This window comes from Athene noctua, chromosome 6 (genome assembly GCF_965140245.1).
Source record: "Athene noctua chromosome 6, bAthNoc1.hap1.1, whole genome shotgun sequence".
Lineage (NCBI taxonomy): Eukaryota > Metazoa > Chordata > Aves > Strigiformes > Strigidae > Athene > Athene noctua.
The window spans coordinates 14243154-14261415 of NC_134042.1; the positions used below are offsets into that span (position 1 = coordinate 14243154).

Here is an 18262-nt window from a genome sequence, read left to right on the forward strand (position 1 = left end):
GATCACTGGCAGAATAGTCCATGTTCCCTTAAGCATGTATCAAGTTACAACATTCCTGTCATTAAGCTTTCAAAATTTAGCAGCAAAGACTCTAATGCTGGTCTGCAGAGAACAGCAACCTATAGCAATCTACTACTACTACTGCTGCTGTTTATGACTGCCATAGTTCAAGCAATGAAGAGGGCATGGAACAAGAGTATAATTCCACCCATGAACCACAGGTTATCAAGTGAATCCTGTACATGAAACTTCCATCTGTAGCTTGCTTTAAAAGCTAAAAAGCTACATGAAGAGATACACTTTCAGACTGACATTAAAGTTACAAGCATTTCATTACCAACATGTCAGAAGTTAAGGCCAACCTTAATTCACTCCTTTCCTAGATCTTCAGGAGAACTGTGGGATTGCTCACTTTCTCCTCCCTTCTCCACAAATGTTTTTATTATTCTAAGCATGAATAGATTGTTCTTTTTCAGTGTATTTCAGCAAGAATTCAATACATTTCTCTTGTGGTTTAATATACAGCTTCACGCTTTATTATAATACACAGCCTAATTTCTCTGAGGATTTCTTTATAGCTCTCGAAGTAGTGGGAAAGTGAAACACACTAAACAAGAGTATGAACCCCGACTTTTTTCTGGTGGATTAAGTTCACAGACAAGAAGTCAAAACTGTCCATTAATTTTGTGTGCCAATTTGCAAAGCTCCAATTTTTCCAGTGTATACATGAGCATATAAAACCTCATACATTCACAACACAGTTTCCACTGACTTGAGATGCAAGAGCGATTGAACACATTTCTGCTAATCAGGCCATAGTTAATCACCACAAAATAAATAACAGTGACTAGTCTTAACTGAAACGTAAACATCCTAATTACCATTAAGATGGTAAACATCAGCATTACATCTTAATTACCATTTGCAACTACTTAGCAAAAGCAGTATTCAAGAGCAATTCTTCAAGACAGCATAGTTAACACTGGCAACATCTGGTTTTCTTTTCATATCTTTTATTCAGTAAACATCACCTTCTGCAATAACTGAAACCCAGATTACAGAAACACTAGAGGTCCTTCCTACACAGCTCCAATCTATCACTAAAGCAAGTCTACCTCAGGTACTCACTGAGGCCGGGTCCTGTGAGAAAAATAGAGATATAAACATGTTCGAAGATTAAAATAAATTTAAAATCAAAATTCACATGTACTTGGGGGTTAAATTCAAAGCTGCACAAATAGTTCTGGCATTTGCTAACTTTTTATTATTTCACTTTTAACCTTTAAAAATCAAAATAGGTTTTGGTATAGTTTTCTACCTATCTACCAAGGAATTTTTGTTTTATCTTGAAACTTATGTTCAATGAACATCATCTATATACACTCTTCCTGAATGTAGGTGTTGACATTCAGGATCACTAAGCAAGTCTGTAAGTTATTTTGAAAAGACTGCAGAGCTTTTCAAAAAGCTCAACAAGCTCCAAGTCTACTAACATTATGCAAGATCTCAAGAAGCTACATGTTGAAACCATGACTAAGAAAGTAAAATAAATAGCCAGTTGAGAAAAAAGGTTTACAGTTTGTTTGAAGCGTAGAAAGCCAAACTGAGCAAAGTTAGGTTTTGGTTCTTTTAAAAAACAAAACACAAACTCCTCATTTTACATAACACACGGGATAAAAAAAATATATATATATACACACACCAGCATGGAAAGCTACTGATGTTAATATGTAATTTTTGTGTTTCTACTTGTCTTTAATGAGAAGTAGTACAGCTGCTTTTGAGTTCACCAGTATGATGTAAGATAAAGCTCCTAATATTATCCTCTATCATGCTCTGACAGCAATTTAATCGAAATAGCTTTGTTTTAACATAAATAAGCTTCCTTCAACATTTACAAAGTAACATGATGTTTTAATGTTGAAAATAAAACTAAACAAATAAAAATAGCCCTGTAAGACAAGGGGTTTTTTTAAATACATCTTTAGAACATCACTCTCTCTTCTCTGATGCTGCTACTTACAACCACTTACTCTACATTCCAGAAAGGTAAGATCCAACATCCACACTCATGTACAAAATCTAGATATAACACAAAGAAATAACATAGGCTATTCTTTTACAGTTCCTGCTCACTTTAAGTAAATCAGTAAAGGAAGACTAGTCTTTCAGGTTATAGTGTTTATTGTTGAAGCCTGTTCTAATTTTTCTGTTTCATTCTCAACTTCAGTGTAGTGATTCAACAGAAATTTCAAAAAATTTAAGTAGAATTTTCTTCTGCCTGTTGTCATATGAATTTGAGCTCCCAACATTATCTGTTCTCAAGAACAGAAAGATCAGGTTTGAAGTTCAAAGTGCAGAAGTTAGAATTACAAACTTACATGCCAGAGATCAATAAAATAAGAGGTGAAGACCTAACGGCAACTCTGTAGCAAACCTAACCCTCCCACACCTATTCCCAACTGTAATACACCTGATTTCAAAGAGGAAATAATTTGACTTCTGTATTTGTTAATGCAACTGTGCATATGAACATATATTTTTTAAAATTCATCCTTTTTTTTTCTTTCATTACATTTCTGTTTGGAAAAAAGCCACATTAGCAGTTACATACTTAGAAAGTCATGAGGGTATCATTTCATCATCGTCATACATTTGGAAAGGTACTTTCCCAATAAAAGAACTAAATTTATTGTAGAGAAAGTTCTAGAGTAACAAATAATTCACATCCCTTCGCCAAACAGCTGGGAATATCTGAACATAGGCTGAACCACTGTGCCTGCAGGGTATGCCTTCCCAAAACTTCTTGTTCTATACTACACAAGTATTTTTGATGTAAACCTCTGTAGTTTCTCAAAGCTTTAAACAGAACTGAAGACCAAGTTTTACAGGAAAGCTATACAATTGTTGTACAATACAACTAGCTTGAAATGTAACACAGAAATATTTTCTTTCAAGCAGGAACATTTACACATACAGGCCAAAACATTTACAACCTCACCCTGCATTGTACATACCACTGCTTCTAACCCAAACTTCAAAGACATAAACTGAAGAAGCATGAGATGAAAAAACAGAATTTTCAACTTTTATTTCATCAACAAGTGCCATTTCATTTTTGCTACGCAAAAACTCTAAAACCAGTGCCTCGGAATCTCTCAAAGACAGATAAATTCTTCCCAAGTAAGAACACTCCTGGAAAAATGCAGTATGGAGGTGAAATATCCACGTGGACACAGACTTCTCAGGATGAAAAATGCAAACATGAGTCTGACTGGAAAGAAAACAAAATACCAGAAAACCCACAAGCAATGGAAGCACATTGTCCCTCAGTCTTCTAAAGAAAGGAAAAAAAGCCACCCAGCACTTGAAGCCTAGATGGTTTGGAACATTAGTCAGGTTAAGCACGGTTAATGTGTGCAGGGAACCAGAGTGATCCTTAGACATACCATTTCTCTCCCTATCAAATGGAAAATTGTGATCTATTTTCAAAGACTTGTAATGACCAACCCTACAAATTCTCAACGAGAGACAAAATGAATAGTTTATGGTTCATGCGTTCTCATAAGCAATGAAATCTGTCTTCTAAGACCAAACTTACTTTGCCAAACCAAATAGCTGAAATCTTGCTCTTCTGTATCTCATTTGTGTTCAAAAACTGAGAAAAGCCATACTTCTCACACATTTATGGATTAACACCACCACTCTCCTCACAGTTGAGGCACTCGTAGTTTATTCTTATGTGCCCTAACACTATTAAAAAACATACTTGTAAGATAGCCAAGTAGAAAGGAGTCCATTCAGTCTGTATCTTCAGTATATCACCATGGATTATGTACCATTTTAAGATCTACAATTGCAGGGATTTCTTATCTGATGAAAAAGCCAAAGTATTGGCTTACAGTATTATAACTTACTGTGGACATTTAATGAAAAATATCACTACCGCCAATTTCTGAAGAATCAAGATGAGGGCAGCAAAGGAGAAGCAATGAAGAATAGAAGATCTAAGATACAAACTTTTGCAAGAAAATAGGACAGAGAAAAAAAGAACACACAATTTAGGAAGGAAAGCTTGTCACCAAAGAAAATGAGAGAAGAGAAACAAGGGAAGTAAAGCCCAAAACTTATGTGTTGTGGTTGAATGTATGGAGAAAAAAAAAACAGTTTTTAGACTAGGCCAGGGGAACATCTACTATTATATCAAACCAGCGACTACAACAATCCAAAAAGTAAAACACTGTCAAGCAGGAAATAACCAGGACAATGAAACCATTTGTTTTGAATTCTGAACCAACATTTTTACAGATCATCTTATAGACAAATTTCTATAGTAATGCCAAAGATAAAACCAGGAGTCTCAGTTATTCTACTTCACTGTATTTCTCACTTGAATTATTCAATTTTTAAAAGCATTAGGTGTTACTCACACATACTTCTTGAATATGATGTTGATGGACTTGGAGTCACAGAGCAAAAGCTATGACCTAATCTGATCCGCTGTCCAATAGAGTCCCTATATCCAGGGATCTGGGTAGCAATAATTGGTAGTACGTTCATGCAGCAGACATATGTTCATAACCTACACTGATCTTTACGAAACTTAATTACAACTTTGTATTTGCATTTATTCACCTTAAAGAAAAGATGCTTTAAATCTTTAGAACACACAGCCCTTCCAGCGTAAGTGGTATTCCATATTAGTATATCATACACAGAAAGTCATGTTTGCTTTGAATGGGCTTCTATTAACTATAACACCAAATGTTAATTAGTAGCCAGATTCAATATATCCTGCAATTATATCTCATAGCTACCTCTGGCAGCAACGTGAGCACTTCTGTTACAATTCAGACAGCTCTCAGAACTTTCTCAGCTATATGCATAACAATAAATCCAGTTACATCTACAAAGGAGCATGAAAAATGTGGTTTATCAACTTGTTAGTAGATGCAGCTTCATTTACACCAAGTATCAAAAGTTCTTATTCAACTCCTGTTTGAGATGAATACTTAGCAAGTTTATGAACAACACATGCCATTTGTCAAGAAAATGGAACCATTCTTTCCAAATCAAGTAAAAATTGTTGCGAGAAGTAGTTGCACTACCAAAGACATTTAAATAACTCTCTTCCATAGCAATGGAAAGTATTTTAAAAGAACTACTACTCCTGGTTTCTTTAGGACATTTGAAAGAATTTAACCAGGATCAAATTTTATAAATTATATTCCCGGGGAAAAAAACCCAACAAACAGAAAATGATATGAAGTGTATTCTGCTTCATTTTTAACTTTTGGTATATGCTGTAATGCTGTGGCATACATTTCTCATCAAGTATCCTAATTTCCTTAGAAATACAGAACTACAGAATAATTTCCTTAGCCCTACAGAACTTTAGGTAGAATACCTACTACTCTGTAGGTGACACACTAAAATGAGCGTGTTACTAAGTGACAGTAAGCCTCTTACCAGTAGTTCTCTTAGCTTTTGCCAAGCCATTACACATATTCCTGGCTCTCAACAGCCACTGCTGCAAGTTGGACAAAACCTGAAGTTTTTGCTTGTTTGTTCCCCATCCCCATCTTTATGGAACCACAAAGTATCAGGAAGGTAATGGAAGCCCCTTATTATCCATAAACACCAGAAAGGGGACAACACAGGCAGGATGGAATCCCCATGCAATGTTTACTAAAACTGCATTTTGCCTTAGTAGATAGTGATGAAGAATTAGTAGATGCAAGATTCATGCCAAGTGTTATTTCATTGTTAAGTTTCAAAACTGCAGAACTCCATTTCAGCCTCACATCACTCTGAACACTGTTTACATCTTTAAGTGTTGAATGACAACATCCCACTTCTGCTGAGATGACAAGACATCCAGAATTAGAGGCAATTCTGTACAAGTCAACCTTTATACACCAAAGCTGTGACAGAACATTATGCTTCCAAGGACAGATCTTGGGGAGAGCTAACATTAAAATTTCTATGTCATCCTTGAACCAAATGCCATGTACATTATGACACTGTTAGTTGATGTTTAAGAATCAGTAATGGAACACAGTCCTTTGGTTCCAATAAAGAACCTGATACGGAAGAGAGCTCCTTACAGTCGCTAATCTGCTTAATCTGATCCAGTTACAGGAGGACTCCTGCTGAACACATGAATAGAGATAGCCAACATATACACAACCAGATTACAATAACTTGACATGTTTTTCAGTTTCTACCATTTCTAAAATCTTTCAGAGTTTGATTTCTCATGGAAAACTCATTTAGCAGTCTGAATGTGAACTGGATAGACTCCCAGAAAACAGACCAGAAGCCCCATCTTCTGTAACTGTATTAATTCCACCTGCAGAAAACTATCAAACTGAAGCCATCAGAAGCATGGACAGCTCTACAAACACAGGCAAAATAAGTAATGATTGTAGGCCATACATGACATAAGCACAGTAGGGAAGACGTGCTATAACGGTAAGAGCTGACGTGACCACTGGCTGCTTAGCAGAGAACTGAATTGTATTTTTAATTTTGGAGAGGATACGGTCTAATGATTAGACAGATACGCTAAGCATATACGTACAAATACACACAGACTGAAGAGATTAACAGGTTTCCATATGCCATATGAATCACAAGATTCTAATCTAAACACAAAACCCTATTTTGCCTGCCTCTAGAGATGTACTGCAGACCACAAAACACAGAAGGACAGAGTGAGCTATTACTTCAATATCACTATACAATGCACAGAAGGAAAAATGCATTACATGACATGCATGCAGTTTTAGTTACAAAAGGGTATGAAACTCAAGAACTTAAAGTAAATAAATGAATCTTAACTTACAGCAAGCTGTAAAACAGTAGCAACTTAAACGGTACATCTTTTATACTTAATATGAAACGGGGGGAGAACACTTTGACTTTTCAGGTCAGCTCAAGTTTTACAAAATGTCAGTCCGTCACATACAGCATTATGTTGTTTCTTTAAATCTTTACAAACAGCAATCCAGAAATAGCATACATTTGACAGAAACCAGGCACAAGGGAATATTAAGATGGTATTTCCAAAATACTATTAGACATCTAGACAAACTTTTAGATGTCTAAAGAACTTCATCTAACCCATAATCCATCAATTCACTAGCTACTTTTAGAGGCTGAGTAGTTAAACAAAGATAACTATTGTAAGATATCCTCCATTTTTTTTGTTATACATCCACCACATGTATTTTATTACACAATTTTCAAACGTTGTTTGTCTGCATTTTAAATGAACTGCAATTTCTATTCAAATGCACAAGTTATCTTGTAAGAAGTGAGTCATTCACCACTTCCTGGCATAATAAGAGAAATGAAACTGCTACATCATATCTGCTGAAGTCTAAGATGTACAGGTTTGTATAGCATCCTGCTTCCTAAGTTCACTAAAGGCTCTATGCATCATGAAACACATTTTAGTGATTATATGAACAAGTAAGAATGTACTTTTTAGTTTACTCCCTAAAGACTTAAAATCAAGTTAAAATTACTGATTTAAGTCGAATTTGAAAAATAGGAACTGAAAGCTGCTGACAAAAAGAAGACACAGTATTACAATCAAGCCTTTTAGTTATCCCAGCATGCATCTGCTAATTGTTTGTTTCAGCAAGTTATCATCAGCAATCACAGAAATTAAAAAATATTTACATAAAACTGTAAAATAATCATTTAGCAGGAGGTTGGACCAGACAACTTCTAAAAGTTTCATTCAACTAATATCCTCTGATCTTATGAAAATCTCAACCAAGTTTATTCTGCAATTCATTTGCTACATGTAAATAACTTTCTAATCCTCTCAAATAATTTCTATACACATACACATGTATGATGTCTTTAGAAACACTCTCAAAAGGTAAAAACAACTCAATACTGAGAAATACTAAATATAAAGCAACTCAGATTCTAAAATGTTAAAACATTTTCTCTGATTATTATTAGTCACAGGTAAGCCCAAAAAACAAAGCCACAGTTAAATACAGAGCTGTTACAAAACTTGTAATATACACTATAAATCTGGGGGTAAAAAACCTCCCAACACCACAGACTAAAGAAAAACCAGTAGAAATGAAGGACAACACAAAGAAATTATTCAGATCAATCATGAACAGATAAATTCAAAATTATTTGATGCTAGAAATGACTGCATAAATATTTCAGCAATGCTAAAAAAGTTATTTTTGTTCTGCTTTCCAAAAAAGCAGAATGACATTAATTTCTTACAATCATAAAGGAAGTATTTTCTATTCTATTGGTAATAAGAACCATAAGATACACCAAGTGTTATTAATCCTATGATGTCATCAAATCTGGAGAACCTGAACCTGAATCCAGATTGCTTCTTAAAGTCAGCTTAAAACCCATGGGCAAGTAATACTTGGGTGCACGCCATTTATTAAAAATACTAACAACTTCAAAATGACCATTATCTAAACAAAGTTTCAAAGGGAAACTGAAGAGAATAGTCCAGCAAGAATGACAACACTTCCTGCTTAAGCTGCTACAGACTTGGATCCTTAAGATTGCTTTTAAATGCATTAGGTTTAGTCTTCCCCATTTCACTCTTTAAAAGAGCAATCAAAATATTTGGCAATATACAGCACCAGTCATGCACTGATTCTTTCAGACCACCAATGACTGGTGAGCACATACAAAGTCTGACATGTTCTATAATGTAAGGTATATTGTCTCCTTTGCACGAGAGGACCTTAACCGTTTTAAAGCTGTACCAAAATTAAATTAAATCTTGTGCTAAAGAGAGCATAGAGTCAAAACAGTAAATACATAAAGCAGAACTTTTATTAGTCAAGTTACTCTCAGTAGACATAAAGAAGAGCTGTCACTTTTACAAGGCATGTTGAGAATGTATGTTAAGTGTTTAGCTTGCAGAGTTAGCACTAAAAAGCAACCTGGACTCTTTCATTAAAGCTACTGCAGAACTCTGTTGCTAGCAATAACTAAGACAGAAATTACCAAAATATGCAGGGTTTTGTTTTGTTTTTTTTTTTAAAGAAGTGAAGGCATCTAAATATGTCTGAATTAACTGTAAACCAGCCAAATTTGATCAGTAATTGATACACAGCTGAACTTCAGTATACCACACACTCTTCCCCTCCCCCAAAATTAATTGTACTCATTTCTGACTTTGTTCTTATGTCAGTTTCAGGGGAAAAACAAAAGCACTATTGGTCATATTTCATCTCACTGTGAGCCAGAAGTCTCTCCTTTTAAGACAGAAGTCACTACTTTGCTTCGGCAATCTAAATAACAAGGACAGTAAGTTTGCTACAATTTCTTTAAAGTGTCTATGTCTTGATCTAAACCACAATTTGATGAATCATTTGTATGCTTAGCTAACAAGATCCAGATTATCTGGTAGGTATTCCCCTCAACCCAGAAGTCAGACTGAGGTAATTAGCAATTCCATACTGCTCTGAAAACATATTTGAAACCCACCTATCTTCCATGACACAAAAACCTTTCCAGTTAAGGCAGTCAATATGACTAACCAAGAAAAGAGACTGAAACGTCATAACAAGTGATAAATAAAACATGATTAAGAGCTCCAAATTTTTTTTTTAAAGCCCCCATTAACCTATATTAATACCAGCTACTACATGTAAGCTTAGTACTCACATTACACTACACCAAGAAAAGCAATAGTTATAGAAAGTAAGAGGAAACTACATTGCTCTCTCCGGCACAGGAAGGTTATTGTGTTCTCATAATGAGGGGAAAAAAAAAAGCAACTAAAACAAAACCAAACTAAACAACACTGTCTAGCCAACAATGGCAAGGCTAAGCAAAATCAAATCCCCAGGAGAATTCAGCTTAGTAACTAGACCACTGTAAGAATGCACAATTCAAGGCAGCATGGTAAGGGTTGTTTGTTGTGATTTTTTTTTATACCACCTCAAGCCATGCCAGAGAGTTCATCTAAGAAGCAGCAGTAACTACAATCAATCACTTCCAAATTTTCTAAACTGCACAATTAAAAAAAACAAAAAGACAAAACCACAAAAACCAAACACCCAACAATCTCTCTTATTATTAACTTTTAAAATAGAACACACAATTTGAAATAGTACAGGTAATTTAAAATAGTACACACAATTTGAAGCAGGTCTGATCTGGTCACAAATAACAATTTTAAGATACAGCTCTGGTTAACAAAGACCGCCAGTCACACCCGTAACACCTCTACCCATAGATTTCATAACAGTTGTTTGAATTCAACTCCCATTTCTGTAGATCTTCCAAGAGATTATGAAGGAAATGCTTTGTCAGTTTTATTAGGCAAGAATGAAGAAACAGGAAGACACTTAAGTATAGTAACTTAAGTCATAGATACCAGACTCATTAACAGCAAGGTACTTCTGGTAGGTCATTTACTTACCTCCACTTGCTGATTCTTGCTCTTCCCCTTCAGGAAATGTAGCCTGGCTTGGTAAGCTATTCCTAGAACGAGTGACTGACTCTAAGTGTGAAGCCCTTCCCAACAGAGATAGCTCATCTAGCACCTCTCCTTCTTTGGCTTCCAAATCAGATTTTGAAGTAGTTAACTGTTTTATGTTACCTGGTGCCATTAAACTATTTGGGTCATTTAAACAAGCTACAGTACCACTGTCCAGGCTTAATACTCTGGCACGATTCTTGGCACTGTTTGTGCTAGAAGTCCGACGTGTAGATCGTTTTTTGCTAATTCCTTCAGAGCTTACATGGATTTTGTGAGCATTTTCAGGGTCTGTGCCCCCACGTTCCTTAGAAACGTATTTGGTCTTTAGAGCACTGTACTTCCCCTCAGGAGACTGGCATGAATGGGAAGTGGTGCTGGAAGAGCTATCACTGCTGAACTGGTGAGCTGACTGCATACTTGATGTCCTGCTCAAGTCACTTTGATCACTGGAGTCCTCATCATGACAAAACACAGCACTGTGAGGTTTAGTACCAGATACACCTCGGAAGGAAACATATTCCCTGTGCCGACTTGAATCAAAACTACTAGCCCGTTTTTTTCCTGTCCTTCTCCGGCTGGACTTGTGGGTAGAGGCTGTTCGATGTATTAAGCTAGAAGATTTTGGTCGAACATCACCTTCTTTTTGTTTTCCACTTGTTTCTTTAGAAGTTCTTGAATCTGCTAACACAGCCAGTTTCTCACTCTGCTCATCTCTTTGTTCAGCAGCCTTCCCCGGTGGCCTGTCAGCTTGTGTAGTCAATTCATTGGCATGTGGGTTCTTATTGGCCTCTTCTGAAGCAGAGGCACCCAGACCTTTCTGGCTGTGCACCTCATCAGACACATTTGAACCCTTCACCTCTTGAACACCACTGGTAGTGCTCACTTCCACAGCAGTCCTTTCGCTACTAGTCCTTTTGTCAGTAGTAGAACTACTGTCTTCCTCTGAGTCAATGCCACAGTCCTTTTTCTTACCATCCTTTTTCTCTTCTCTAGGAGACTCCTCCTCATGCTCTGACAACACACTTTCTATATGTGTCGAGCTCGTATGTTCACTTTTATAGCTACTGATGGTACTGTTAGTGTCGCGATCAGTCCCACTACAGTAGCTTTCTGTTGAACCACTGCTTCTAGTACTCAGGCTTCTCAGACTGTCCACACTTTTGTCTGCTTTCAGGGACTTGCTCTTCCCACTCTTAGCCAATGGTTGAGGGCTGCTACTTTTCAGAATGTCATCTAATTGAAAAACTCCTGAAATGCAAGAGTTCTCAGCCAAGGACTCTCTGGATCCAGAAGGGGGCTTGGAAGCTTCTAACTCACTGACAGGATCTAGTCCTCGTTTTTGCTGATAGAGAGGGAAGTCATTTAGTGAAGCATCTGGAAAAGCGACAGCAGAGCTAGAAGTCCTTGGTACACCTCGTGGTCTATGATCCTTCCTATAGGAGTGAGAATGCAGAGTTACAAGCGAAGCTACTTCTGTGTCACATGCACTGGTTTTAGACTGGTCCACAAGCTGGTTGTTCGAGAGGCACACTTTGTCACTGTTGTCTCTTGGCAAATCCTGTCCAGAGGATAATGAAGGTTGGATGGAGACAAAGGAGTCATTCGACACCAGACGAAAAAGCTTCCGATCAGTTGCCAAATCTGTTTAAGTACATATTTGAAAATATTCATGTAGAACGTTCATGTAAGTTACACAATCTGCTTTTACAACTGCTTGTTTATGTCAGATAAAGTAAATAAGCTGGCAAATACATCTGCAAGTACTATGCATCACATTACGGTTTAAAAGAATTCCTAGCATCTGGGCAAACCTGATAGAGACTGGTTTTTTATAAAGAAGAAACAATGAACACGAGTTTAATCTTAGCAGGTAATAAGACAACATTATTCCGACAAGTCATCAACCTCCTCTATTGTTCATGCCTCAGACTTAATGTTTTTTATATATCTCAAAGTTCCTTAATTATAAAAGGGTAGCCTGCCTTTTGTTTTATTTCCTACTTGCAGTAAATTGTTTCACATAAACTTTAAAGTTAAAGAGAACAGAGTAAACCCCACTAAATTTGCAGTCAGAAAAAAAACTACCCAAAAAAAAAAATCACCTTTCCTACCAGATACTAAGTAAGCTCACAGTTAGCAAGGATGGAGGCACTGACACAAGTCTACTGGTACTATAATGAAACTCCCTACGAAGTTACTGAGTTTTACTACCTCTAAAACTGGTGTTGTTAAAGAAAATCATGAGGATTTGCTGCTAGCTCTTGGTCAGAGCAACTGTTTCTGCTATCCATCACAAGTGGGATTCCTATAGAAGTATCCACCTGCAGGCAGTATTGCAAGTCAGGCTACTTTTTGGTACTGTCACTAAAAATATAGAAGATCTGAAGGCCAAGTTAAGTTACTACAATTACTGAGTTTTTGTAGAGAGTATTTGCATATGTATAACTTAAAGAGACTTCACCAACAGTTCCATTACTCTGCTGAAAGTAGCAGAACCCTGCTGCCTATTACAACAGCACAGTCACCTGTAGTCTTCTATTTTAAACATACTTTCTGTGCTGAATCACACTAAGGACTGAAAGGAACCCATCAGTCTGATTAGACTGGCCAAAATGAACTACAGTATTCCCAGAGTTAACTTCCTGCTAATCACCACATACTTTAAAAAACAGTAAACAAGAGATTTCCCTTAACTTTTATGCTGCTTTAGTCCGAGCAGACACTTTTCTGGCAACAAAGCTAAATGAAAAACGAGATCTGAAACAAAACTGGATAGCTGAAGAACACAAGCTAGCAGTTTCCTTACATACTAGGAAAAAACAATTACAAAACTCTTGATAGCTTGCGTATTAGAAGCAGTCTGTAGGTCCAGAAACACAAAACTCTGCATGGGATTATTTACTTTACGTAAAAGCATGCCTGATTTAAAAAAATTCATTTGGCTGTACTGGAAAGCAAAGCAAATTAGTCTATAATTAAGTCCATGAAACCCAAGCCACTTTCAGTATGAGAGAGATCATCTAGAGACATGTAAGCTAGCGATCTTTCAGCAGTAAGGAGACAGTAAATATTTATTACCTGCTGGAAGATGCCAGAACAAGAAACACACAGCCCAAGAATAAAGTTATAAGTATTCAAGTTATGCATCCCAGGAACTTGGATTAATTAAGAAAGGAAACAGAGAGCTTCAAGATACCCTTTCTTAGAGTCTATCAACAAATTGCATTAATTTCTTTAGCATGTTAAGCAAAGGGTTTTTGGTAACAAAATACCATGTTTAATATGCAGAAGAAGAAATTTTACCTTGTTCTTCACTCCCTTCTTTACATAGGCTAGAACTCTGGCCAAGACTTAAACTGATATCATCAGAGGTCTTGGCAGTGTCAGTATCTCCTGTGAATTTGAAGAAAGCAGAGTACTAGTGCTCAAAGTATTAACACATACATCCACATACACTGCAAATTTCTTACCTGTCATGAAAGACTGTTGCTTTTATTTATTCATTTGAAGGTAAATAATTACAAGTCACACAAAATTTAAGTATTGTTTACTCTATTTATTTTATTACATATATAAGAAAGCTTTCATTCTACTAAACAGATCTGCCATGAAGAACTGGAAAAGCATGTTACACAGAACCCAATGGAAAAAATTCCTTTTTTTTTCCTTTCAAGATATATTTGACTATTCCTTTTTGCCTACATGCCAATAAAAATGAGAGGTAGATTGTAACAAAACACATGTAAAGGTAGCTAAGGAAAAATCAGGAAGGTGACAACAACTCACATCTCATTTTCTTCTGTCATCTTACTGGCTTAACAAATTTACAAGATAGCAACTTCTCATATTACAAATAATTTATCTTTTTGCCTCAGGGGAGTTCTCAAGGGCTGTCCTGAACAATACTTTCACTAGATGCCAAGCAACTAGAAATAATCCAGTCATTGAAATACAACACTGGAAGGGCAATTGGTTGCACAGAACTCAAAATAATAGGGAAAAGTCCACTCAAACCAATCCCTTGGCTCTGCATTCACAAGCAAAAGAAAAACCTGATGTGACATAGAAAACAGAGCAGGATTCCAGGATATTCTCTCCTAGTATTTTAGGCATGTAATTTGTAACTCTAAGGAAAATTTCTTCTGTAGGCTGTACACAGCTTACAAAACAGTTTTGAAAATGAACAAGGTAGACAGTATTTGGAAACAACATAGTAAACAATAGTGATCTGAAGTACTACTGCAAGGTAATTTTAAGAAGTAGTCACAAATCTCACCTTTGATGGTCACTGCTGTTCCCAGACGAGATAACCCAGATCCAACCTAGAAACAGGGAATTACATAAAAAGATGTAAACTTTCAGGAATTACCCAACTGTCATTTACTATTACTGCAATGCATGCACTTGCCTACATATTTAGGAGAGATTTTCAAAGGCACAAAACCATCCAACAGTACAGTGTTGTAATATCCTTTCTAACTCAAGAGAATTTCTATTGCAAACAGAAATGACAAGCCATCTAATTATGCTTCCAACTATATCACTGCATTATTCTGTTTTATAGTAAATGCACTTGGAGATTTTACTAGGCTGCTTTTAAAATGTTTCTATTCTAGAATTTTTCCATGAAAATACCTAATGTGGAAACAAACTACTAGCGTGATGGTACAGTAATAACTGCTGTTGTAAAGCTAAATGTTTAACACAGTGATCATGGTTGTCTAAAATGCTTAAAGACAACACCATGTTAACATAAAACTCTTCTGTTCAACATAGTAAACACCAAGCTAAATCCAGAAACTGTTCCCATTGGATAAGATACGTATTTTTACCAGGATTAGTTTTCAGGTCTGTCTCAGAGTTGATCCAGTGACTAGGTAACCACAAGAACTAAGTGCTGGTACATGGAAAGTGGCAGTAGCATGACCAGGGATGGTCCCTGCTGGCAGATGAATAAATTTTAAACAATTAAACCTAATCATTTTACTGTATCTTATTCCTCCCTCTCGTTCCTGCAAATCCATTTTTTCTTTTGAAGACAGTTTCCAAATTCACAGATTATAGTTACCTCAAGGCAAGTAACCTGGTTAGTGGAAGACTGCAATATTGCTTGATCTATTCTTAGATATTAGTTACACTCACATTTCAAATTTATAGTATCTGCTTTTCAGCCATGTCCAATGGTCAACCAGCAGACATGTACTTCATACAAAAACACACTCGCAATTTAGGTCTGCAGTCTGCCTTTTCTGTGTCCTGTAATCTGTAGCAGATTATTTAGGAATTTAGTCTTTCCTTCAATAATATTTCCAATACCACCTCTCTCAAAGAGCTTCGAATAGCACACAAAAATGCATGTGTCAAATAATTAAACCACTCAGAAATAAGACAGAAGGGCACTCAAAGGCAAAATCTGAACCCAAGATATAAAAAATGATGGCAATTTAACTTTATTGTATACTTATTGGGATACTGTTTTCCAAAAATCCCTTAGTTCAGACAACTCCGAGGAAAAGAAAGCATAATCCTACTAATTCTTCTCTGTAAGGCAAATCTAAAGTAATCTGAAGATGTGTGCAGAGTTTATTCAGCCATACGACAGAAGAACAATGGCTTTGCTATGTGCAATGCAAAAAAAGCAGTCAGAGCTTGTTTAATACATTTTCTTTTCTACACTGTCATGCACACTTTTAGTTAGTAATTTTATCATGTTTCAACTTTTCTTTCCCTTCAGTAACATGCCTTGCTGAATACTGTAGCTAAATGCAAATGCATCAGCATAGGAAAGCTACTTCACACAAAAAACTGAACTCCCATACTTATTGTTCATGTAACCTTTTGATGCTGCAAATTCAATTACAGGGGACTAGTGAGCACTAAGTTTATCAGCATAAACACATTTTAAACACTATAATAGCTTTCACAGTAGCTTTAACTATGTTTTAGTGTCAGCATTAAAGCACACAGGAAAGAGCACAAGAGCTTCTTTCACATGCTTTAACACTGAAACTGTTATGAGTACGTTTGGAATAGTTTGGGGTTGGTTTTTTTTTTCCAAAAAACAGACAAAGAAACACGATCCTCAGTCTACTTCTGTCTTCCTACATGGACCATTGCTTCCTATTCCTCTGAACGCTACCAAGTACCTGCTCTCTTCAAAGAAAATCTCTTATTTATGCTGCATAATGAAGCATTATTCAGATAAACAAACATTACCATAACACTGCACTACATTATCTACTGCTTGCTCAGAGAGCTAATTAGAAGGACTTGATATTGTAATACAACATTGTGGATTTCCACATCATTCAAACATAGCTTCTGTATCTTTAATATGATGCTGCACTGCTCACTGTTAAAGTAACCATACAGTCTGGCCAGTCAATCTACTTGTCCTCATGAAGAGTTGGCAAAAGAAATATGCCACAACTGGCTAAACATCACAAGCCAAACAGAAGGAACGGCACATGCAGCACTACAGAAGGTGAAAGCAAAAATCTAGCAGACATCATAAGGAAACAGAACAACCTCCCCAGTGAAATCACAATGCAAGTAGAGCATAATGAAGTTGCATTAAATTCTAATAAAGCCAAGTTCTTTAGCACTTCCAGAGCTTCCATCTGGTTCACAGCAGCCCCTATTTATTGCTTTCTTCCCACCCCTACTGAAGTGTCAATATAGTGAAGATCTTGCAGAGGTCATCCAGAAATAAACCGGTTTAGTCTTTCCATTTCTACCAGTTTATCTTGCTTTGGACCTTAGCAACCTAGCATTTTTGACTGCAGAGTCTGAACTGTCAGGAATAACAACTTTTAGAAAGCCATTTAAGCACTGCAAAAGATCATCATTAGCAGATACATTCTAAGAGGACTTAACAGAACCCTCCTCAAACTCAGGATAACTGAAGTTTGCCAATTAAGCATTTAAATGACAGTTCACACAAAACTAAGGGAGGAAACCAAAGTTGGAGCATAAGGATGAAGTTACAGCTTGAGCTATCTAATGGCTCACTGATAGCAAAAGAAAGGAAGCCCACCATTGTGGGTCTTAGTACTTACCTGACCATGCTCCGAGCCATTTTGATTTATTCAATCATAAGAAAACTAACTGAGCAAAAGGGAATACTTTCTGATGCGACAGTGGGCTCCCTTGTAAAATTCAGCCATTCCTAAAATGATCACAAGGTGGGAAAAGCAAGAGCTATGCAGCTAGGAGAGTGCAATGCCACTCTAACAAGGCAGTTAAAACACAGAAAGATAAGTTGTTAGGGTGTTTTTAATTGTATTAGGATAAACAAAATAATAAGAATATATCGAAGGTTACTCTACAGATTGCAAAGTCAGCAGTACTAAGGCAACAACTGCAGTAGCTTTAATTCTTACCTGGTTGTTTGGATCTACCCCAGCATAAGAATTGCGTGAACTGCAGCCAACAGGGGGAGTTGCTTCTCGTATGAACTCTGACATCTCAATCCCTCCACCAGGGTCACTGAGAGAAACAAATAAGGAAAAAACCCAAACCATTAACCTTCCAGTGAAACGGAAGTTTGTCTGTCTACACTGAGCACAGATTCAAAACCCTTTTCAAGTATCAGGGGCTCAAGCACAGCCCAGTACCTCAGATGAACACCGCCCATTTGACACAGGAGGGTCAGTCAGAGCAGGAGTACCCTATATACTGCCACAGAAGCTGCTGCCTTGTGAAGTCCACTGTCACCAGCCAACAAACCCTGAAGACAGGAACTACAAGGAATGCTCACGTATGACA

The 18262-nt window shown here is 36.6% G+C and overlaps 1 protein-coding gene across 9 annotated transcripts in view; it reads right to left on the minus strand.

Annotated features, from left to right (window-relative positions):
* PCNX1 (pecanex 1) overlaps positions 1-18262 on the minus strand; it is an 88449-nt gene that overhangs the window by 55942 nt on the left and 14245 nt on the right. For all 9 annotated transcript variants that reach the window (XM_074909654.1, XM_074909660.1, XM_074909653.1 and 6 more), the window contains exons 3-6: positions 17878-17983; positions 14772-14817; positions 13799-13888; positions 10436-12136 (exon numbers count right to left, since the gene is read on the minus strand). In XM_074909654.1, coding sequence (XP_074765755.1) covers positions 10436-12136; positions 13799-13888; positions 14772-14817; positions 17878-17983 — 1943 coding nt within the window. The remainder of the gene's footprint in view (positions 1-10435; positions 12137-13798; positions 13889-14771; positions 14818-17877; positions 17984-18262) is intronic.